Below are 19,541 nucleotides of genomic sequence, written 5' to 3' on the forward strand. Positions count from 1 at the left end.
TCACTAACTAGGTAGTAAATGACATCACAAGCACATTCATAGATTTAAATAGAAATAAGTGAGTGTAGTTTGCACCATGGCATCAAAAGCCTAGAAGTACCTCCACTGTTTGTTTTCAAACACACTTTCCCTTGACAAAGGCAAGTTAAACATAAGAACACATCATATATGTATTCATATGATGTAGCCTAATACTCCTTAAAGAGCTTAACTCAAATATAAAAGTTTAAAATACTGTATTTTCCTCCAATCTAAGATTTTCTTTCACACGTACAACTCTACGAGTTCTGAGCCTTGAAAACACACACCCGTTTCCAGCGGCGGCCAATCACCGACGAGCAGGGCGGGGCGTGTAAATTGCGTTCTGTAGCTTTAAGATGGTTTTTAACTTTTTTTAAAAAAAAATCCGCATAACACAGAGGTCCTTTAAGCCGGGGAGCTACACAGAGGACGCATTCATCGCTGGGTGAAGCGACACTGAGCAAGGGGGGCTGAAACCGGTGAAGAAATCCGAACACAGCGACCAGGAACTCACAAAGTAAGAACTCAAATCCTCTTTGCAACTTTAGCAGGGCTTTATTTATTTTCTGTAACTCTGTATTTATGTTACACAAGTACCGCCGCCACTCCGCGCGTAAAGGCAACGTTACGACTTTAATACGCTGTATTTATTTTTTATTTTTCTTGACTTAAAGGTGTATTAAATTGTAGCGCAATGTATTTATTTGGCCAATAATTTTTTTCAGCGGTAGACATTATATATATATATATATATATATATATATATATATATATATATATATATATATATATATATATATATATATATATATATATATATATATATATATATGAATGTCTACCGGACGCCATAATAGTAGTACAGTAGTATTTCATGTTAGATTTCGAAATGTTGCGTTTTTCAGTTTGTCAGTTTTTCCTTCCAGTAAGTATATGGGAAACTACAGAGTGGTGTCTAATTCGACATGTTAACACAGCATTATCCAGCAGGTTTCATTCGACTTTATGATGCAAAATTAGTTCATTCTAAATAGAGGGTGATGCGAAACTTTTGGCCTCAGCTGTATGTGTGTGTGTATGTGTGTGTGTGTGTGTGTGTGTGTAATATATATATATATATATATATATATATATATATATATATATATATATATATATACACACACACACACACACAAAATCGATCAAGCATCGCTGGATAGTATTCTGGTAGTCGTGCACTCTCTGAGTATTTTATAAAAGTTTGTAGTTTTAATCTGACAAGCGTTTATATAATGATTCTGCTTTGAGCACAGTAATCGCTACAGCATTATTAAACTCCCGATGTTCTTGTATATAATTGTGTCAACGACTTTTTCTGAATTAATACGTGTTAGCCGGATACTATTTGGGCTACATGCCAGAAAGGTGTCATTTTATTAGCTTTAATAAAGGGTTCTACGTGGTACATTTAAAACGCCGTTGGAGACTAAACTGAGTAAACTGACTGGGATAGAAGCAGGAAATGCTAGTTAATAAAACGGGTGCATAGAATCAGAAGAAACACGAATAAACTACTCAGTTTTCCTTTTTAAATTCAAATAAACACGATGTTCCCCGTGTTTCTTTTGTAGCTCGGTTTTGCTGTTGTTTTCCCCTGAAAGTAAAGAAAGGAGTCGTTCAAACGGGATGCCAACTTAAGAACGCCCAAGTCTATATGATTCCTAGTTTATTAAAAAGGTGTAAAGGCTTATAAAGTGATACAGTGGTCCAAACTCAGCTGTGTTTTAGTCTAACAAGTTTTATATTGAAATGTGATATTTAATTTTTATATTTATATTTAATTGCAATTACCGTGGTGCTATTTTTTTTTTTTTTTTTTTTAAGAAGTACAGGAACTTTCAATAAACAACTTGGAGCTGTCACATTAAAATTAATCATTCAAATCACTCGGGCATGTAAAACGAACTCAAATGACTTATTGAACTTATTGCAACATGTGTGTGCGTTGTTTAGTTGACAAGGATGTATGCACTGTTAAATGTGTTATATATATATATATATATATATATATATATATATATATATATATATATATATATATATATATATATATATATATATATATATATATATTATAAAGGAGTATGGAACTACAGACGCATATCAAACTATTAAAATAATAAAAAATAAAAAATGCATGGACCACAAAGTCACAAATATCGATGGGCGTTATCGTCAAACTCAGGCACCAGTACACCCCCTAGCGCTATCAGTCCGGCTATGCTCTGTATGGACTAACCGTTGGGAGGGGCCAGCGATACTGTTCATAAAGCTAATAAGAGGTGAGAGAATGGATTTTAAAGATGGTCAGCGCTCCTTTAAAGGGAGGGACCAGTGATCATGTTAATAAAGCTAATAAGAGGTGAGAGAATGGATTTTAAAGATGGTCAGCACTCCTTTAAAGGGAGGGGCCAGCAATACTGTTAATAAAGCTAATTAGAGGTGAGAGAATGGATTTTAAAGATGGTCAGCGCTCCTTTAAAGGGAGGGGCCAGCGATACTGTTAATAAAGCTAATAAGAGGTGAGAGAATGGATTTTAAAGATGGTCAGCACTCCTTTAAAAGGGGTCAATTGTTAATGTAACCTACCATACATAACCATTAAACTATTACATTTAGCAATAGTAAAATAAACTAAATAAACTCAATGGCAACGTCTTTGTTAATGTCTTCAAGAAACGTTTGTCATGGAATGTATTTCCCTTGTTTTCAAGTTTTTGTTTTTTTCTAGGGATTCTTATGAATGAAAATTATTATTATTTATTTCTTAGCAGACGCCCTTATCCAGGGCGACTTACATTCGTAAGCAAATACATTTTAAGTGTCTCAGTACAAGTAATAATATAGACAATATAGTATAGAAAATATATAAGCGGTGTCTGTGTTTAATCTCACTTCAAGGTAATGAGCGTTATAGCTAGGTTATTGTATGTAAACTTGAAACACACAGACTGAATGAACAGATATAACTGCATTGTTACAAACGTCATTCAGAATTCGAATCGCTTCAGGACTTCCAAGCCAAGTCATTCATTAAACACCAAGGCGATATCCATTGAATGCTTCGTGGGAAGCGATTATCTTGGACACAACGCTATATATATATATATATATATATATATATATATATATATATATATATATATACCGAACATGTGTAGATTCAATTAGACTTGGCATCAGATAGGGTATTCAGCCGCTGTTCCCTCCTCATTAAAAGTTAATTGACTCGGATGTATTGCATCTGCATTTAGAGAGCGGTAATTAAATAACATTGCAGCGGAGAGGTTACCAGGAGAGGAGACGGGCTCCTGCATTGCTGTAATTCTTCAGCTGTGACTTATAATTCAGTTACAGCCCAATACCGTAACAGTACTAAAAATCTTCATCATAATAATTTATACACTTCGTAAAATACAATTATATTACATTTTGAGACGCTCCCTTAAGTGTTATTTACACATTATATGACCCCTATAGGCTATATGGTATGATATACATATACATTAACAATATATCGGTACTACTGTTTTTTTTGTTACCGGAAGGAGGCGTAAATATAGATAGATAGCGATGGATTGATAGGTAGACAGCGTGCATTTCTTTGTAAACCATTTTTAAATTATTATTTTAGAGATGTGCAAAACGCCCAAATAAGTTGTTGTTGTTATTATTAGGATGATTGAGTCTGGAAAAAAGTAAGCTTTTTTTTTAAGTCAATAATATGTGGATAAATACAATTTTCTAGTTTTAAAGTATAGTGTGTATATATATATATATATATATATATATATATATATATATATATATATATATATATATATATATATATATATATATATATATATAACAGTAATCGAGGATTAAACTTGACCCTTTGAAAAAAACGGACAGCACTTCGCACATATTTACTACTGTGCACTTCAAATCAAACTCCAATCAAATATATATTGGAGCCGATGGACTTATTTTATATATCGACTGTGGCCAAAAGTTTTGCATATAGAATGGACAATTATATTTGGTTCATAAAGTCGAATGAAAGCTGCTGGATGATGTTACCTTGTTAACATATTGAATTACACGCCGCTTTGTAGTTTTCTAGATACTGAAGGAAACTGAAAAAAAAAATGTGACATTTCAAAATCTAACATGAAATACTACTGTACTACTATTATGTCTTCCTGTATAGATTTTTTATTGCGATATCATTTTGTAGTTTATTTGGTTACATGATGTTAAATAAGATCTAAGTTATGTTCGTATAGTTAAAAATAAATTAATAAATACATAAATAAATACATTCTCAGTTTACTTATTTATTTAGTTACACCTGTGTGTGTGTGTGTGTGTGTGTGTGTGTGTGTGTGTGTGTGTGTAGCCTAATATATATCTATATATATATATATATATATATATATATATATATATATATATATATATATATATATATATATATATGTATGGGCAGCAGTGTGGAGTAGTGGTTAGGGCTCTGGACTTCTGACCGGAGGGTCGTGGGTTCAATCCCAGGTGGGGGACACTGCTGCTGTACCCTTGAGCAAGGTACTTTACCTAGATTGCTCCAGTAAAAACCCAACTGTATAAATGGGGAATTGTATGTAAAAAAATAATGTGATATCTTGTAACAATTGTAAGTCGCCCTGGATAAGTGCGTCTGCTAAGAAATTAATAATAATAATAATAATAATAATAATAATAATAATAATATATAATATAAAGCGCGTTAATGTAAGAATTGAGTTTCTACACGGAGTCTACGCGTGCTAAGCCTTACAAAAACAAACTATTCATTCCATTCCTGTCGTATGCGAGCGAGCTGGGTTACGTTATAGTATATTGGAGCTCCTGTTTTGCCGGCCGATATATTATTTCAGCCAGTTATACCGCAGTCCCCTCCTGGGAATAAGAGGAAACGGCGTAACAGCTTGAAGCAGCAGCGTGTGCTCTTAAACCAACACTGGCACGGGCAGGAGAGAGAAAATACAGCGCTTCTGTCAGAGAGAGAGAGACGTGTGGAATAAAATTCACAGCACTGCGAGCTTCCAAGAAAAAGAAGCTGAAGTTAAATGTAGCTAAGAGGAGGCACTTTGCGGCTTGGAGCTTGGTTTCAAGAGACTAGGTTTCAGGCCACTGCACGTCACAACAGGGGAGACTTGGAGTATAATACAGCAACCTCAAACTAATGGAAAAAGTGGCCGTGTTCCCTCAACGTAGTGCGGTAATGGTTTAGCTTATAATAGAATATATGTTATAGACAGACCGCCACATATAGGCTACGATATATTTTGTTTATAATTTATATTAAGTTGAATTAGACGTGTATTTATATTTTTTAGACTTCTTGCATAAGCTGTCCTGTTAATATGATAGCGAAGTTTATTTTGTATTTTTTGAATGTCTTGTAGTCGACGCGTTTGTCCAAATGATTTGTTTGTGCTGTGGACTTAAGTCGGAGAGCGCTCGTTATTAAGAAGCAACAGTATGTATTACAAGTAGTAGTAAATAATAATAATAATAATAATAATAATAATAATAATAATAATAATAATAATAATAATAATAATAATAATAATACTGCACTATCGATAGAAAACATTATAAAGTTATTGTTTAAATCCGGTTCAAGCTTTTTTGTGACATTTTACAGTGTGTGTAGCCTCTAGATAGATAGATAGATAGATATAATGGATATTTGAAGAAAAACAAATTTGAAAACGATCTATTTCACTAGCTTTTCTTATGATTTGTTTATATATAATCTTTTTGTTAGCACTTTGAGTCAAATCAATCAAGATTTCTCCACGATTGTTTTGCTATACTAGGCAACAATAAGGGTTATTATCGATGTGATATTATAAAACGGACTTTCTGAAAAAAGTAGGCATATCGGATCAAATAATTAACGGTAAGTGGTTTACATGTGTTTTTTTTTTTTCTTCTTCTTCAAAACCAAAAAAAGAAGCCCAGAGGTATATCGCGAGTGAAAGTGGAAAAAAAAACGTGTTTAACTGCGTTGATGTCTAGATTTTCATTTCTGATGAAAGTTTGGTCTTGAAAAACTTCTACAATATCGACAAACAATATAGACTGTTTAATCGTGGCATAAAACAAATGTAAATTAAAAATAATTTAGTATGTCTCCAAAGGTATTTTAAATATTTAATGCACGAAATGGTTATATATATATATATATACTGTATATATTATTATCATTATTATTTATTTCTTAGCAGACGCCCTTAACCAGGGCGACTTACAATTGTTACAAGATATCACATTATACATGTATATATATATTTTTCCTACCGTACTTGGCTACTGAAACTTCAGACTACTATTCATAAAATGTTATGTCGGCCTACACGTCGTTTTATTAATAAAAACGGTGTTGTATATTCATAAAACTGCTCTGTTGTGGATTAATTGATATTTATTAAATACTAGCAACCGTATTTTTTTTTTTAATTTCTAGGTTTGATTTCAACAACAACAAAACAACTAGAAAAGGAAAACTGCGGTTTGGATTACCAGGGGGGGTGAAAAAGGAGACGGTTTTGAAGTGACGTTTCAAAATCCCTTTCATGGTTTTACAATTACCAGACCTTAGCAAGACCAAACCAACTGAAGAAAATATGAAAATAAATTAATATAAAAATATATATACATAAAAAGCTTTAAGTGTAAAACGTATGGTAAATCTGTGAGCAAATATACGTCAGAGGCCTATGTGAATATAGGCCTGACATTATCAAATAAGAAAAAGGCGCGTTTTCGCTTCATTTGCAGCACAACACATAAGCTACCGAGGGAGGCGGGAGGCAGGCAGACAAGCTAATTCGGCGAAGATGTCGGGTGAGGACCACAGTTTGTCAGAGGTGGAAATGAGCCCCGGGGTCTCGGAAGACGGACATTCCTTGTCTCCGGGTCCCGCCTCAAGCGCAGCCGGCGGGGAGTCGCCTTTACCCGGGCAGCAGGACTCACGCGAGCCGGGGCATGCGGGCGGCGTCGAGGGGATCACCGTGAAATCGGAAGCGGACGATGACCGGTTTCCGATCGGGATTAGAGAAGCTGTCAGCCAGGTGCTGAACGGCTATGACTGGACTCTGGTGCCCATGCCTGTGCGGGTCAGCTCCGGGAACAAAAACAAGCCACACGTGAAGAGGCCGATGAACGCGTTCATGGTTTGGGCTCAGGCAGCGCGGAGGAAACTGGCCGACCAGTACCCGCACCTGCACAACGCGGAGCTCAGCAAGACCCTGGGCAAGCTGTGGAGGTAACATTATTATTATTATTATTATTATTATTATTATTATTATTATTATTATTATTGGTTTATTTGGCAGACACCACTATGTAGCAGCCACCTTCAGAGGAACAGTAGGTGAGACCAGGGTTGTAACATGGTTGTAACACGGTTGTAACACGGGGCGGTTGTAACAAGGGGCGGTTGTAACACGGGATGGTTGTAACACCTTGAATTTCTCCAATCAGAAGCAAGCTAGAGTGCCATCACTGACTCTGCACATGCTCAGTTCAGGTCTCTGTCTATCTGTCTGTCTGTGCCACAGCTCTGAGATTTTATCTACAGAAAACGACTTTTGACCTAGTAAAGTAAATTGTTTCCCCAATTTCCTTTTTGTGATCTATCCCTGTGTTATCCAGTTTATGGATCCAGGCTTTCAGCATTCTCATCCCTGCTCTCTGTACTTATAATTGACACAATTGATTGCTCTTAGTTTTGTTGGTTCTTGCTGGAACATGAGGTTTAGTAATGGCTCCCTGGGTTGGGGTTAGTTGTAACGCGTGTTACACCATTAGATGAACTATATTTGGGCCCATGAATCTTGCACTGAAGGAAACAAAATGTTCATTTATTACAATTGTGACTGAGAGTGACATTCTTGCTTGATAAGGCCTATAATTCTAGGGATGTTAAGTTTTAAAAGTAGGATAGCAAAAAAAAAAAAAAAGCCTTTTAAGTGAACATTTTTATTTTTTCAATAAAGATATTCAGTTTTTGACTTAAATAAAAACAAGCATATTTGCTTCATGTGAAAAAAAATGATCTAAAACATTCAATTCTTGAATTAAATTTAAGGTGTTATTTAATTATTCTTCACAGACTGTTACATCTGACCCCACACCCCGTTACAACTGACCCTGGCCATGGGGTCAATTGTAACATCGGACACCTTAAATTTCAAGCCCTCTTGCTGTATGTATATCAGCTCTTAAAACAGGATCACTATGGGGATTGGTAGAGGACAGATGTAAGTTGTTTGTATCAAAGTCTGGTCAAACTAGCTCAAATCATCTGTGCGTAATAGAAAGAAAGGTAAAACATGTTACAACTGTCCCCAGTCTCCCCTACATGAAAATGATAAACACACATCCAGGTAGATAAGATTACTACAGCAACACTACAATGCCAGTCCCGTAAATTGAGCACAATTTAAATGAATCAAGATCTCTATTGCTGCCATTGACGCACCATTTGAATTGGTGATACGATCAATGTTTCCTATTGGATGACTGTAGGGTTTCTAGAGAGTTTAAACTTACAACAACCCCTCTCCTGTTGAGAAGTCCCATTTATTTTTGTACCTCAGAGGTACTCGGATTTGCTCAGACCTGGGGAAATATACCAAAGAGTCGTTCTTCTATACGCTTTCAGATGACGTCACTATAACCTGTTCAACAGGTTAGCAAACTTTTTATTTGAATGATATTTTAGATGCTGTTTTGAATAGAAGTGTCTGTGTTGTGCTGTTTCAAATGGATTGTACGTTCGGTCTTCTCTTGTGACTGATTGTGAAGGGCAGGGCTGCTTTGTGTCGCGATCATGAGGTGCAACTGAGAAATGTTTTGTCTGGTACAGCAGACCAGCGTTAATGGCCACTGCCCTGTCGTTGTGTGTAGAGTGTTTATTTCGTATTGTGTTGATTTGTCATGCTGTTTGGTTACGTCTGCAGTACACAGCTATGGCCAAAAGTTTAGCATCACCTACACTTCTAGAATTGAGACATAATAAAAAAAAGAACTTATAAGAACATAACTGAGCTATTTTATTTAACATCAAATAAACTACAAAATGTTATTGCAAGAGTCGGGAAGCCATAATAGTAGTACAGCAGTATTTTGTTAGATTTCGAATTGTCACATTTTAACATGCTTGTCAGTTTTTCGTTCAGTATCTGGAAAACTGCAAAGCGCTGGGTGTGTAATTCAATATGTTAACAAGGGAACATTATTCAGCAGCTTTCATTGGACTCTATGAAGCTGAGGGAGTTCATTCTATATAGAGGGGGTGGAATTCAATATGTTAACAAGGGAACATTATTCAGCAGCTTTCATTGGATTCTATGAAGCTGAGTGAGTTCATTCTATATAGAGGGGGTGGAATTCAATATGTTAACAAGGGAACATTATTCAGCAGCTTTCATTGGACTCTATGAAGCTGAGGGAGTTCATTCTATATAGAGGGGGTGGAATTCAATATGTTAACAAGGGAACATTATTCAGCAGCTTTCATTGGACTCTATGAAGCTGAGGGAGTTCATTCTATATAGAGGGTGTGGAATTCAATATGTTAACAAGGGAACATTATTCAGCAGCTTTCATTGGACTCTGTGAAGCTGAGGGAGTTCATTCTATATAGAGGGGGTGGAATTCAATATGTTAACAAGGGAACATTATTCAGCAGCTTTCATTGGACTCTATGAAGCTGAGGGAGTTCATTCTATATAGAGGGGGTGGAATTCAATATGTTAACAAGGGAACATTATTCAGCAGCTTTCATTGGACTCTATGAAGCAAAATGAGTTAATATTATAGGGTGATGCGAAACTTTTGACTGGAGCTACAGACGTCATTGGAATGGCTTCCAACCCCTCTGCCAAAAGGCTTGCTTGTGTTTTGTTTGGAATCGTGTGATCATGACCTTCAGCTCTCACGGCAGCGAGTGCAGTCAGCAGATGAAGAGTCACAGAATCACATGATTTCTTACAACAACAAAAAACTTCAGGATTAAACATGCTTAAACTTTAACATATTGGGAATGTTTGTAACCATTCGGAGAAGCCCATCCGTTGGAGTGATGCTGTTTTGTGATGCACTGCAACATTGCGAGCCAGACTACTAGTGTGTAACTATTTCCTATAGGCAGCATTGAACTCCCATAATAATAGGCAAGCTGAGTCACATGACTCCTATCTGATTTCAGTCAGCAGTCCTCTGGATGCAATGAAAAGAGTATTAGGAACTTCCATTACAAACTACTTCTTTCAGAAGGCTGACGAAGATGACAGCAAACACAAACTAAGTCCACTTACACACACGGGCACATGCAGACACACACACGCACGCACACGGACAGACAGACACGTTGATGAAGTAAAGCATTCTGACAAGATGGAGAAGACACGGTGTGAAAATACTAGAAATGAGGTTAGTGCGTTACTAGAAGTTCAGTATGCAAATGAAATGGGAATTCGTATGAGAATTCTTGTTTCAGAAAATATGTTAGTGGCGTCCCGGGCCCTTCAGAGTTAGGCCCGCCCCGCTGCTGTTGGAATCGGAAGGTTCGGAAAGGTCACGCGGTCACGTGATTCCTCCCGACCGTGATGCAAAACAAGAACACGGCAAAACCTCACAGGCCTGCAACAGATTGATTAAAAACAGACTGAAAACATTGCAATGAAAACTGAGTTCGGGGACAAAATAATGAAATGGTGTTTCCCTATAAAAGTTTACCACAGTGAATTTGGACAGTCATTTTGCAGTTTTACCATAGTTTACCATTTACGTATGCTTTACCAGACCTCTCTGTGCTTTACAATGCTTCCCTATGCTTTACCAGACCTCTCTGTGCTTTACAATGCTTCCCTATGCTTTACCAGACCTCTCTGTGCTTTACAATGCTTCCTTGTGCTTTACCAGACCTCTTTGTGCTTTGCAATGCTTCCCTATGCTTTAGCTTGCACTGTGCTTGATTACACTTTGCTGTGCTTTTCCTAGTCTTTTAGAAGGGCTGTAGGCACATCACACGTGCTTTTGAACACTGGCAGTGCTGACACCCCTGTGTGTTTTAACAGCAGCGGTTCCTCTGCTCAGTGTGTGTTGACCGAGCTGCGCTGCCTCTCTGTCTCTCCACAGGCTGCTGAACGAGAGTGACAAGCGGCCCTTCATCGAGGAGGCGGAGCGACTGCGCATGCAGCACAAGAAGGACCACCCCGAGTACAAATACCAGCCGCGCCGCCGCAAGAACGGCAAATCAGGAGCCGGCTCTGAGGGCGACGCCCACTCCGAGGGCGAGGCCACACCCAGCGGCCAACCGCTCTTCAAGAGCCTGCACCTGGAACACGCCCACTCTGTGGGGGCGGGCTCTCCGCTCTCTGATGGGCTCCACCCCCATCCAGCAGGTGAGCAGCTAGCCCCGCCCACTGCCAGGGGACAGCGGATTTGATTGGCTGCCCCGGGCAAGTGGGTGATTTCATGTTGTCATGGGTAACCTGTTCTAGCATTCAGTCGTGCTGAGTTTAGAAATACTGAAAGGAACGGAATAATGAAAAAAGACTAAACGTTTGTCATGGAATCCATGAAGTTTCTTTCAATGTTTCTTTCACGCTGGTAGATTCTTTCAGAGTTTATTCCGATTTAGATGTGTAATAAGTTGTTCTAGATAATGAATTCTTTAGAAATTCGAGCAAATATTCATTCATTTTGAATTAGCTGAAAATAAAGAGTTTAATTGGCAGACTAGTGCAGTAACAAATTGCCCCAGGAATAAGGTACACCTGCAATTCGCCTTCTGTGCATTACGACATAAGCAGACTTTGTTGGCTGTCCAGTTATTTGACCCTAGGAATATATAAGCAAACTACACAAAATATACTTGTCACTTCTAAAAGGATTTTTGCGTAGCACACAGTGCCCCCCGGCACAGATGGTGAAATGTTGTAACTGCAGTTTGTTTCATTGTATCAGGACGTGTATTGGTGTTTGTTTAATAGGTGACTTTTTTATATAAAATATTGATGGGTAATCTAACCAGCTCTCTTGTCCCCAGGTCAAACCCACAGCCCTCCCACTCCGCCCACCACCCCCAAAACCGAACTCCAGTCCGGCAAATCCTCGGATGGCAAGCGCGGGGAGCGCTCCCTGGGGGTGGGGGGCGAGGGGAGCGGGGCTAGCGGACCAGGCAAACCCCACCTGGATTTTGGGAGCATGGATATCGGGGAGATCAGCCACGAGGTCATGTCAACCATGGAGCCCTTCGACGTCAACGAGTTTGACCAGTACCTGCCTCCCAACGGGCACTCTGCGGGGCAGCCCGGGGGGTCCTCGTACCCGTACGGGATCACCAGTGCCCTGGCAGCGGCGGGGGGTCACTCCGCGGCCTGGCTGTCCAAACACCACCACCACCATCACCACCACCACTCCCCGGCCAGCTCCAATGAACCCGGGAAGGCTCCTGTCAAGAGTGAGTCCGGCTTCCCAGAACAGCCCAGCGGCTCCCAGCTCACCTACACCTCCCTCAGCCTCCCCCACTACGGGACAGCCTTCCCAGCCCTGGCCTCCCGCCCCCAGTTTGAGTACAGCGACCACCAGCCGTCCACCTCCTACTACAGCCACGGTGCCCAGCCCTCCGGCATCTACTCTGCCTTCTCCTACATGGGTCCTTCACAGCGGCCCCTGTACACAGCCATCGCTGACCCTGCCACCGTCCCACAATCCCACAGCCCCACCCACTGGGACCAGCCTGTCTACACCACCCTGTCCCGTCCATGAGGGGGTGTCTGTCTGTCCCTGGGGAGATGGGTGGAGATTCTGGGGCTGATTTTTCCATTTCCCTGCTTCTGAATTTGTAGCACTGAACTTTTTTGGGAAAAAAAAAAATAATAATAATTCAAATCTCAGTAGCCATGTCGGTCCGCCGGTATTAGGGCCCCCCCTCCACTTCCTGTCCAAAAAAGGGACCCTTATTCTCGCGCACCAACATGGAAGCTTTTCAAACACAAGTGAAAGTTCAGCTCCACAATGATGAGGTGAGCAGCAGAAGAGGTATCTATGAAACACTTGTGGGTTTTTCCAAAAGGACAGTTTGTTTGTTAGTCGGTCTGTTTCCACGGTAGATCAAAATATCTGGACGGGGTGAACGGAGCGGTCCGGTGTATCCAGGCTGAGTCGTCTTGACTGCAACGCTGCGGTTTCTGTTCATTTGTAAGGGGTGAATGATTAGGTGAATTACTCGGCGGTTTCATTCTGTCTTTGTTTCCATCTGACCCTGGTTACCGAGTCGAATGCAGGTTTGAAAACGTTCCTGACTGTTTCCATTAGCAGCAAACCGGTTTGAATTTGGACTCTGCCAGCCAGCACTAGTTAGGATTGGGGCTCACTGACAGACACCAAGTCTTTTGAGAATCAAAAAAAACAACCAAACACCTGAGAATCAAATGGACACCAAATAGATATACATAAAGAACTCCTCCCCCTAGGCTTACCATGTTTGATGTCATGATGCAGCAGCCATGCATTAAGAACAAACGTTTACTATTGAGAGACAACGGAACCCTTATAGAAGTGTGCGATAGTTAAAAGAACAGCAAAGTAATAAGCACAGTGAAAGCTAAAGCACAGGGAAGCATTGTAAAGCACAGAGAGGTCTGGTAAAGCATAGGGAAGCATTGTAAAGCACAGAGAGGTCTGGTAAAGCATAGGGAAGCATTGTAAAGCACAGAGAGGTCTGGTAAAGCATAGGGAAGCATTGTAAAGCACAGAGAGGTCTGGTAAAGCATAGGGAAGCATTGTGAAGCACAGAGAGGTCTGGTAAAGCATAGGGAAGCATTGTAAAGCACAGAGAGGTCTGGTAAAGCATAGGGAAGCATTGTAAAGCACAAAGAGGTCTGGTAAAGCATAGGGAAGCATTGTAAAGCACAGAGAGGTCTGGTAAAGCATAGGGAAGCATTGTAAAGCACAGAGAGGTCTGGTAAAGCATAGGGAAGCATTGTAAAGCACAGAGAGGTCTGGTAAAGCATAGGGAAGCATTGTAAAGCACAGAGAGGTCTGGTAAAGCACAGGGAGGTGTGGTAAAACATGGCAAACCAGGGTAAACTAGGTTAAATGCAGAGTATAAACATGGTGAAACTGCAGGAATAACTTTTGTAAGGTTATCCCTGAACAGTGTGAATAAGACTTGTGAAGAAGAGGCTGTGAAGAACAAGCTGAGAAAGTCAGTCATGTTGCCACAGTGGCGTGTGTTCAGGGTTAAAGAAGAAATCCCTGCACTGCGTGTGGAGGAGCCCAGGAAGAATTGCAGTTCAATTGTAACCAATCTCCAGCTGTAGAAACCAGACCCTGCCACTCCCTGGCATGCTGTGTGCTCTCTGCGATACCAGCAGCCCTCAGATTTTCAATGAAAAATATATTTTCTTCTTTCCATTGCTTTTGATATGGAGGGAGGAGACGATGGCATCCTTCCGGCTCCTATGAGACTAGCAAGCAAATGCATGACAGTCTTCCATGTGTCCCCCATGCTTTATATATAAAGACTACAAGAGAGTTTTGTATCCAACCCTATATGAGGTCGCCGTGCATGAAAGAGTTAAAGATATTTCACCCCTGAAGGAGAGCCAGAGAACGATATGAACAACTACACCTGTGACCTACAGCACTTCCTGGGTGCCAGACTTTGCAATTCCAATTATAATTCCAATTCCAGCAGCATTGTTTGCGGAAATTCCAATTCCAATTCTGTTTTGTTCAATTAGAATTCTGCTGCAGTACAATTCTAATGCTTTAGATGGTGAGGCTTTTTAATGGCTACAGTACAACACCATGGGACCACTGATGTGCACTGCAGTACTGACCTGGGTGAAGACTACAGCTACGGCCAAGAGTTTTGCATCTTCCCCCTGAACTTGTTTTGCTTCATAGAGTCCAGTGAAAGCTGCTGAATAATGTTCCCTTGTTAACATATTGAATTGCATACCCTCTATATAGAATTATTATTTGTTTATTTAGCAGACGACTTTATCCAAGGCGACTTACAGAGACTAGGGTGTGTGAACTATGCATCAGCTGCAGAGTCACTTACAACTACGTCTCACCCGAAAGACGGAGCACAAGGAGGTGAAGTGACTTGCTCAGGGTCACACAGTGAGTCAGTGGCTGAGGTGGGATTTGAACCGGGGACCTCCTGGTTACAAACCCTTTCTTTAACCACTGGACCACACAGCCTCACTCAGCTTCATAGAGTCCAATGAAACCTGCTGAATAATGTTCCCTTGTTAATATATTGAATTCCACCCCCTCTATATAGAACAAACTCACTCAGCTTCATAGAACCCAATGAAAGCTGCTGAATAATGTTCCCTTGTTAACATTGAATTCCACGTTCTCTATATAGAATGAACTCACTCAGCTTCATAGAGTCCAATGAAACCTGCTGAATAATGTTCCCTTGTTAACATATTGAATTCCACCCCCTCTATATAGAATGAATTCACTCAGCTTCATAGAGTCCAATGAAAGCTGCTGAATAATGTTCCCTTGTTAACATATTGAATTGCACACCCAGCGCTTTGTAGTTTTCCAGATACTGAACGAAAAACTGACTGGAGAAAATGTGACATTTCGAAATCTAATATAAAATACTACTGGACTGCTATTAGGGCTCCCGGTAAACCTTTTTGTTTACATAATGTTAAATAAAAGATCTAAATTCTGTTCATAGTGCTTTTTTGAATTTCTCAATCCTAAATTTATAGGTTATGCAAAACCTTTGGCCATAGTTGTAAAGTCATATCACAACATTTTCAATAGCTTCCCAGTACTGAATTTTATTAAAATATATACAAATTTTGAATATTGTCTTTTTTTTTATTAACTAAAATGAAGGATTCTTTTTGTTGCTGTTGTATGAAAATAAAAACTAATAATAATGGAGTTGTATTATTCTTTGTTCCACTGTAACTCTAGACCACTTCCCATTCTTGCAATAATATGTTTGAGAAATGTGGTTTCGTTCTTGTAAATATGTTTTTTCGGTGTAAAATATGACCTTTTACCTTCTGCATTGTGTTTCCCGTTGCTTTATATTTTCCACAACCCGCTTGTTCAAACTGAAGAGAAAAAGTGGCCTAGTGGTGAGAGATGAGGGACCTGGAGTGAGGAGACCCAGTTGAACCCCAATCATATCTATTTATAAGCTTTTGATTTTGTGCAAGTTGGGGCCAAATATTGTTTATTGTGCTAATGTTTTAAATTAAATTTGATTCTCTCTCTCTCTCTCTGCCTCTAAAAAGCTACATTTAGGGCACTTTTTAATTTAAATATGATACATTAACTTTCTGTGCCTGGTTTTATAAAGCAACACACGTTTCCGGTCAGTATACCGTTTGTATTTTATTATTATTATTATTATTATTATTATTATTATTATTATTATTATTATTATAATTATTATTATTGCTTCCTTTCAAAATGTCAAAGACCTGCTTTTATTATTTTTATTATTATTAAATTTATATTAAAAAGTTATTTATATTTGCTGAAAAAATGAATTTGTATCCTCTGTTTTAACACCTGTTTCTCACAATCTTGTATCAAAAAAACAATGTGTTTTTTTTGTTGTTGGTTTTTGTGTGATTTGAACTCTGTAAATATTAGCCTTACTGAAAAAGTAGAGTTGTAGCGATCTTTATTAACTCCTCTGACACTAAATAAAATAAATATTCTTTCTTTTTTAAATAGTGTGGTTTCAAAATTATTACAAATCCTCTCCCAAATTATCTTCAATGGCAGACAGACTGACAGCTGCACTGCAATGGTTCTGTATTACACTGAGGGGCAATGGTAGCACAAGTATAGGGCAGCTACAATGGGGTGAGGCTGGTAGAATGGGACCACAGTGTGCTAACTATACCCTCAATGATCTTCAATGGCAGACAGACAGACAGTGGCACTGCAATGGTTCTGTATTACACTGAGGGGGGCAATGAGGGCAGCTACAATGGGGTGAGGCTGGTAGAATGGAAATGTTAAATAAAATCTAAAACTTTTGGCCACAGACAGATCAGAGTATAAGGGTCACTGTTATATTTTAAACCCTAAAAACGAAAGGGTGTTAATTATATTGGCGGAGGTTGAGAGTGAGAGAGGTTGGAGGCGTGGAAAGTAGGTTTTTTCTGCTCAAGAAGTAAGCAGTTAAATTCCTTTAAACTGCGGTGGGTACTCAGCTCTTAATTTGGCTAATCGTATGTGATACGCAGGCGGTAACAAAGAGTGCATTCACCCCCCCCTGCAGGGAACACGACCCGGGGCAGGGCAGCAGCACAGCGACACAAAGAGACGCTTCATTGCTGAGATTTCACTGCTAATCTGATTAGAAGATTCCGCAGAATGAGAAAAAAAGAGAGTTTGGCTCCCTAACATTAACCCTTGTCAATCCCAGTCCCTCCTCAGCTCCGCTAGAGCCACACTGCTTCCCTCCCAGTGCCTCCTCAGCTCCGCTAGAGCCACACTGCTTCCCTCCCAGTCCCTCCCAGTCACTCCTCAGCTCCATAGAGCCACACTGCTCTCGTCCCAGTCCCTCCTCAGCTCCGCTAGAGCCACACTGCTTCCCTCCCAGTGCCTCCTCAGCTCCGCTAGAGCCACACTGCTTCCCTCCCTCCCTCCCAGTCACTCCTCAGCTCCATAGAGCCACACTGCTCTCGTCCCAGTCCCTCCTCAGCTCCACTAGAGCCACACTGATTCCCTCCTTCCCTCCCTCCCAGACCCTCCTAGCTCCACTAGAGCCACACTGCTTCCCTCCCTCCCTCCCAGTCCCTCCCCAGCTCCACTAGAGCCACACTGCTTCCCTCCCTCCCCAGCTCCACTAGAGCCGCACTGCTTCCCTCCCTCCTTCCTATATTAAAATTATGACACTAAAGTAAAAAAAAAAAATACTTTCACCTACTATTACAAATCAACCTAAAAATAACCTGAAGTACGACCCTTTTCTCCCCCCTCTCTCCTGTCTTCAGTTACAGACTCACACACACACAGCCTTCCAGCTGGAACGGGATCGGGCCTTGATACAATCCAGGGCCCGGGGTATCGCTGTCAACCAGACAAAGGCAGTCTTGATGGGGCCTGCTCTCTGATAGTCCTGGGAAGGCCCCCTCGGGCAGGACCCGCGTCTCCACGGCAACCCGTTACTAGGCAGCGTGCCGCGTGCGACACAAAGCCCTGCCTGTCTGAGCGAGGCCTGCCTTACCTGTCGGACTGCCAGCAGGTAGACATGCAGCTGTGTCTGGCACTGGGAACAGGAAGCCGCAGACGCACACCCTCGAAATACTGAGCTACAACTGCACCTTTATCTCAAATCACTGGGACTGAGAGGGAGGGAAGCAGTGTGGCTCTAGTGGAGCTGAGGAGGGACTGGGAAGGAAGCAGTGTGGCTCTAGTGGGGCTGAGGAGGGACTGGGAGGGAAGCAGAGTGGCTCTAGTGGAGATGAGGAGGGACTGGGAGGGAAGCAGTGTGGCTCTAGTGGAGCTGAGGAGGGACTGGGAAGGAAGCAGTGTGGCTCTAGCGGAGCTGAAGATGGACTGGGAGGGAAGCAGTGTGGCTCTAGTGGAGCTGAGGAGGGACTGGGAGGGAAGCAGTGTGGCTCTAGTGGAACTGAGGAAGGACTGGGAGGGAAGAAGTGTGGCTCTAGTGGAGCTGAGGAGGGACTGGGAAGGAAGCAGTGTGGCTCTAGCGGAGCTGAAGATGGACTGGGAGGGAAGCAGTGTGGCTCTAGTGGAGCTGAGGAGGGACTGGGAGGGAAGCAGTGTGGCTCTAGTGGAACTGAGGAAGGACTGGGAGGGAAGAAGTGTGGCTCTAGCGGAGCTGAGGAGGGACTGGTAAAGAAGCAGTGTTGCTCTAGTGGAGATGAGGAGTGACTGGGAGGGAAGCAGTGTGGCTCTAGTGGAGCTGAGGAGGGACTGGGAGGGAAGCAGTGTGGCTCTAGCGGAGATGAGGAGGGACTGGTAAAGAAGCAGTGTTGCTCTAGCAGAGCTCAGGAGGGATTGGGAGGGAGGCTGTGTGTCTCTAGTGGAGCTGAGGAGGGACTGGGATGGATGGAAGGCATACTCTCATTTCCAATGGCATGTTTCTAGGTGGTAGGTGCAGCACAATGACTCAGTTAGCTTCAGGGTGAGTGTAATTGTGCCAGTTTAAGATGACAGTGCTGCTTTCATGGAATAACAAAATCAGTGTAGAAAAATAAAAATAAAAAAAACTCCAGACTATTTTGCTCAGCACCACCAAGCTGTATATATTTATAGAGAGAGCTCAGCTCCTTTCAGTCCAGGGCCAGGGCAGGAAATCAAGCAATTAGCAACACACCACAGGAGTACAATACTCAACTGTGCAGCACCTTCACAACACAGCTCTGTGTGCTGATCAGTGAAGAAAGACACACACACACAGA

At 40.9% G+C, this 19,541-nt stretch overlaps 1 protein-coding gene across 5 annotated transcripts; it reads left to right on the forward strand.

Annotated features, from left to right (window-relative positions):
* The first annotated feature begins 396 nt into the window (after positions 1-396).
* LOC117433139 (transcription factor SOX-10-like) lies at positions 397-16,836 on the forward strand. Of its 5 annotated transcripts, none has more exons than XM_059016222.1 (4): positions 397-538; positions 6,874-7,360; positions 11,242-11,507; positions 12,155-16,836. In XM_059016222.1, the coding sequence occupies exons 2-4, from the start codon at positions 6,933-6,935 to the stop codon at positions 12,874-12,876; spliced, it is 1,416 nt and encodes a 471-aa protein (XP_058872205.1). In that variant the 5' UTR covers positions 397-538; positions 6,874-6,932; the 3' UTR covers positions 12,877-16,836. The 5 variants fall into 5 exon arrangements, with proteins under 5 accessions (XP_058872205.1, XP_058872202.1, XP_058872206.1 ...); XM_059016219.1 differs by having other exon boundaries at positions 399-538; positions 6,560-7,360; XM_059016223.1 differs by lacking the exon at positions 397-538 and adding an exon at positions 4,930-5,305.
* Positions 16,837-19,541: the final 2,705 nt, after the last annotated feature.

This window comes from Acipenser ruthenus, chromosome 52 (assembly GCF_902713425.1).
Source record: "Acipenser ruthenus chromosome 52, fAciRut3.2 maternal haplotype, whole genome shotgun sequence".
Lineage (NCBI taxonomy): Eukaryota > Metazoa > Chordata > Actinopteri > Acipenseriformes > Acipenseridae > Acipenser > Acipenser ruthenus.

What these genes read in the sequence shown, in the direction of transcription:
- LOC117433139 (XM_059016222.1), top strand. Translation starts at nt 6,933, where the DNA reads ATGTCGGGTGAGGACCACAGTTTGTCAGAGGTGGAAATGAGCCCCGGG. An exon ending in ACCCTGGGCAAGCTGTGGAG is followed by an intron (nt 7,361 to 11,241) that starts GTAACATTATTA and finishes GTCTCTCCACAG; the next exon opens with GCTGCTGAACGAGAGTGACA. An exon ending in GCTCCACCCCCATCCAGCAG is followed by an intron (nt 11,508 to 12,154) that starts GTGAGCAGCTAG and finishes TCTTGTCCCCAG; the next exon opens with GTCAAACCCACAGCCCTCCC.